Source organism: Bidens hawaiensis, unplaced genomic scaffold (assembly GCF_021521415.1).
Source record: "Bidens hawaiensis isolate Kalapana, Puna unplaced genomic scaffold, B.hawaiensis_p1.1 tig00048850_1, whole genome shotgun sequence".
Taxonomy (NCBI): domain Eukaryota; kingdom Viridiplantae; phylum Streptophyta; class Magnoliopsida; order Asterales; family Asteraceae; genus Bidens; species Bidens hawaiensis.
The window spans coordinates 48,692-52,648 of NW_027498725.1; the positions used below are offsets into that span (position 1 = coordinate 48,692).

The 3,957-nt window shown below is 28.0% G+C and overlaps 1 protein-coding gene across 1 annotated transcript; it reads right to left on the minus strand.

Moving 5' to 3' along the window:
* Positions 1-2,631: 2,631 nt before the first annotated feature.
* Positions 2,632-3,294, minus strand: LOC143597687 (ethylene-responsive transcription factor 2-like). The gene has a single exon (XM_077076118.1). The coding sequence runs from the start codon at positions 3,241-3,243 to the stop codon at positions 2,707-2,709; it is 537 nt and encodes a 178-aa protein (XP_076932233.1). The 5' UTR covers positions 3,244-3,294; the 3' UTR covers positions 2,632-2,706.
* Between the last annotated feature and the right edge of the window lie 663 nt (positions 3,295-3,957).

The window sequence follows — 3,957 nt, forward strand, 5'->3', positions numbered from 1 at the left end:
GAAAATATTTTTTAATTTAATGAGATGTTATAACCCGTTTAAGGAATATCTGGGTTTGGTAAGATCCATACCCGTGAATTGGGGTCAAATGCATGAGAAGCCTTAATTTAAAAATGAAGCAAATCTGATGACTCCAAAAAAAGAGGAAGCAAACAACACCCGTAAGGTTGTTTTATTGTTTGTTCTAATATTTATTTATTTTTTTAATTTATATTTTTTATTGTATGAAAGTTAATAATATACTTATGGTTTGATGATAAATTGTTTCACAAATAAATGATATGTTATAACCCGGTTTAAAAGCTATATGGTTTTGATGAGACCCAAGACCCGTTTATTTTTTTTACTATGAAATTGGTTTTTTAATTATATATAATATTTATGAAAGTTAATAATATACTTATGGTTTGATGAGACTCAAGATCCATTTATTTTTTTTTACTATCAAATTGCTTTTTTAATTTAAATAATATATACATCTTTTTTAAAATAAATAAGATATTATTTTTTATTATATCCTATTTTATAGGATTTTTACATAAATAATTTGGTGAAAATATTTTTTAATTTAATGAGATGTTATAACCCGTTTAAGGAATATCTGGGTTTGGTAAGATCCATACCCGTGAATTGGGGTCAAATGCATGAGAAGCCTTAATTTAAAAATGAAGCAAATCTGATGACTCCAAAAAAAGAGGAAGCAAACAACACCCGTAAGGTTGTTTTATTGTTTGTTCTAATATTTATTTATTTTTTTAATTTATATTTTTTATTGTATGAAAGTTAATAATATACTTATGGTTTGATGATAAATTGTTTCACAAATAAATGATATGTTATAACCCGGTTTAAAAGCTATATGGTTTTGATGAGACCCAAGACCCATTTATTTTTTTTACTATGAAATTGGTTTTTTAATTATATATAATATTTATAAAAGTTAATAATATACTTATGGTTTGATGAGACTCAAGATCCATTTATTTTTTTTACTATCAAATTGCTTTTTTAATTTAAATAATATATACATCTTTTTTAAAATAAATAAGATATTATTTTTTATTATATCCTATTTTATAGGATTTTTACATAAATAATTTGGTGAAAATATTTTTTAATTTAATGAGATGTTATAACCCGTTTAAGGAATATCTGGGTTTGGTAAGATCCATACCCGTGAATTGGGGTCAAATGCATGAGAAGCCTTAATTTAAAAATGAAGCAAATCTGAAGACTCCAAAAAAAGAGGAAGCAAACAACACCCGCAAGGTTGTTTTTTATTGTTTGTTCTAATATTTATTTATTTTTTTAATTTATATTTTTTATTGTATGAAAGTTAATAATATACTTATGGTTTGATGATAAATTGTTTCACAAATAAATGATATGTTAAAACCCGGTTTAAAAGCTATATGGTTTTGATGAGACCCAAGACCCGTTTATTTTTTTTACTATGAAATTGGTTTTTTCATTATATATAATATTTATGAAAGTTAATAATATACTTATGGTTTGATGAGACTCAAGATCCATTTATTTTTTTTACTATCAAATTGCTTTTTTAATTTAAATAATATATACATCTTTTTTAAAATAAATAAGATATTATTTTTTATTATATTCTATTTTATAGGATTTTTTCATAAATAATTTGGTGAAAATATTTTTTAATTTAATGAGATGTTATAACCCGTTTAAGGAATATCTGGGTTTGGTAAGACTCATACCCATGAATTCGGGTCAAATGGATGAGAAGCCTCCATTTAAAAATCAAGCAAATCTGTTGACTCCAAAAAAGGGGGGAGCGACCACATCGCAACACATAGTATTTTTATGTCTTCGTTTATATATATATATATATATATATATATATATATATATATATATATATATATATATCGATTAATAAAATATTCCAACAATTCACATAATATTAACTAATAACACATTATTAGTATTCAAAAGTTAACCATTCCTTATCTAATACTTTCAACAATTATAAATAAGAATCAATACATTCACTTTATGTAACTTTAAATCTTCTAATATTCTGTTAGCTCAGTATAATCAATGTTATTTGAACATGACTTTAAGGTCAATATGTCTTTGTCATTTTCCACTAATATGAAATGAAAAAATCATTATGTTATGTTTTTATTTCCAGTTTTATATGTTGCATGATTATACAATTGTTTATTGTGAAATATAAAATCAAGTAAAAATTTGTCATACATAGAATATTAATGACACCAAATTTATCATGATCAATAAATTTCAAATTTTAAGATTATAAGGATGACTATACCATCAAAGTTAAAGTAATCTGGTTGTTTGGATAATCATATTTTTGGGATAAACATGAGCATATGATCTCATATTTTTGTAATCTTAATTGTGTAATTTCTGTAATTTTAATGTAAATTGTAAATATATAAAATATATGATAATTTTGTTAACTGTATTTTACTTCATGATTAAAGTTTAAAATCTTCATCAATTACCCGCGTAATACACGGCCCTCAAACTAGTTATACTATAAATAATATAATTCAACGAAGTAGAACCTAAATACGTTTAATTCAAATGTAAGAATTTACAAAAGCTTTATATAAATGTAAACTTATTAATAACATTGAACTAAAAATTCAATTTCAATTAATTAAAAGAATGCAACTAATCAAATGAGTTGATGAAACAATCCACATCTTAGTAAGGCCTATAGTAAAACTCATCCCTTGGTCTCTTTAACCCACCATCCTCCGACGAAGACGACGGTGTCGACACCGCCATCACGACCGTCTTCCGCCTCGGAGTCACCCTCACGGGCTCCGCCATATTTGTCCCAATCAGATGAGGAAAATTCAACAAAGCTCTAGACCCACGTATCTTATATGCAGCTTGATCATAAGCCAACGCGGCATCCTCCGGTGTCTCATACGTCCCGAGCCAAACCCTAGCACCACGCTTCGCCGGATCTCTTATCTCGGCTGCGTACTTCCCCCACGGCCTCTGCCTCACACCCCGGAACTTCCTAAACTCTTGAGGCGCCACCGCGAACTCTTGGTTTTCCGCTCTCTCGACCTTCACCAACGGCTGCTTGAACTCGCCCGAAAATGCCACATCTTCTTCTTCTGTTGTTGGTGGAAAAATATCTGGGATTTGGGAGTCGAAGAGAAGATGGTGTTGGATTGAATCAAGAAAAGATAGATCAGATTCCGACATGAATGGTTGATCTTGAAACATGTTTGTTTTATTTTTAACTAGTGTGAATTCTTGGATTAAGGCTTAAAGTCTAGTTGTGATCTTGTTGTTGAAATAATTGGTGTGTGGATGGTTAGATGTGAGGGTGTTTATATACGTAGGGAATTAGTGTAGATAGTGACCTGCCATGAAGTTTCATAAGCCATGCAACGCAAATTGCAATATTTTTATATAAAACGTGGTGGTGTTCAAAATAACTATACCTTTAGGAAGTTGGATTATTTTATTTATATTGTGTTTATAATATTTTTTTATATTGTGTTTATAATATTATTAATAATAGTTATTGTTTGTCAAACTCGGATGCCAGCGTGGATCCCGATCATGTCAACATAGTTGGTCTGAGTGCGGGTGGTAGGGCGCGACGTGTTCGCGCAGTGAGATAACTTAACTGTAAAAGTCACCGTTCAAAAAAAATAGTTTTGGTTCATTCTTTTCGTCTTTTTATACGTACATAATACTGAAAAAAAATAACTGTCTATACAAGTACAACATTATTTTTACAAATATGTAAATTAACTATATTATTTTATTTTATTTTGTTCTAATTAAGTTACCAAAAATTGAGGCTATTCAAAGAATAGGATAATAATATTCATCCAATAGTTATCAAGATTAATTGGATATGTATACTTTAAACGTTTCAAGTTATTACATAGACGATTATTTGTCTTGATTTCGAATTCAAGTTATATT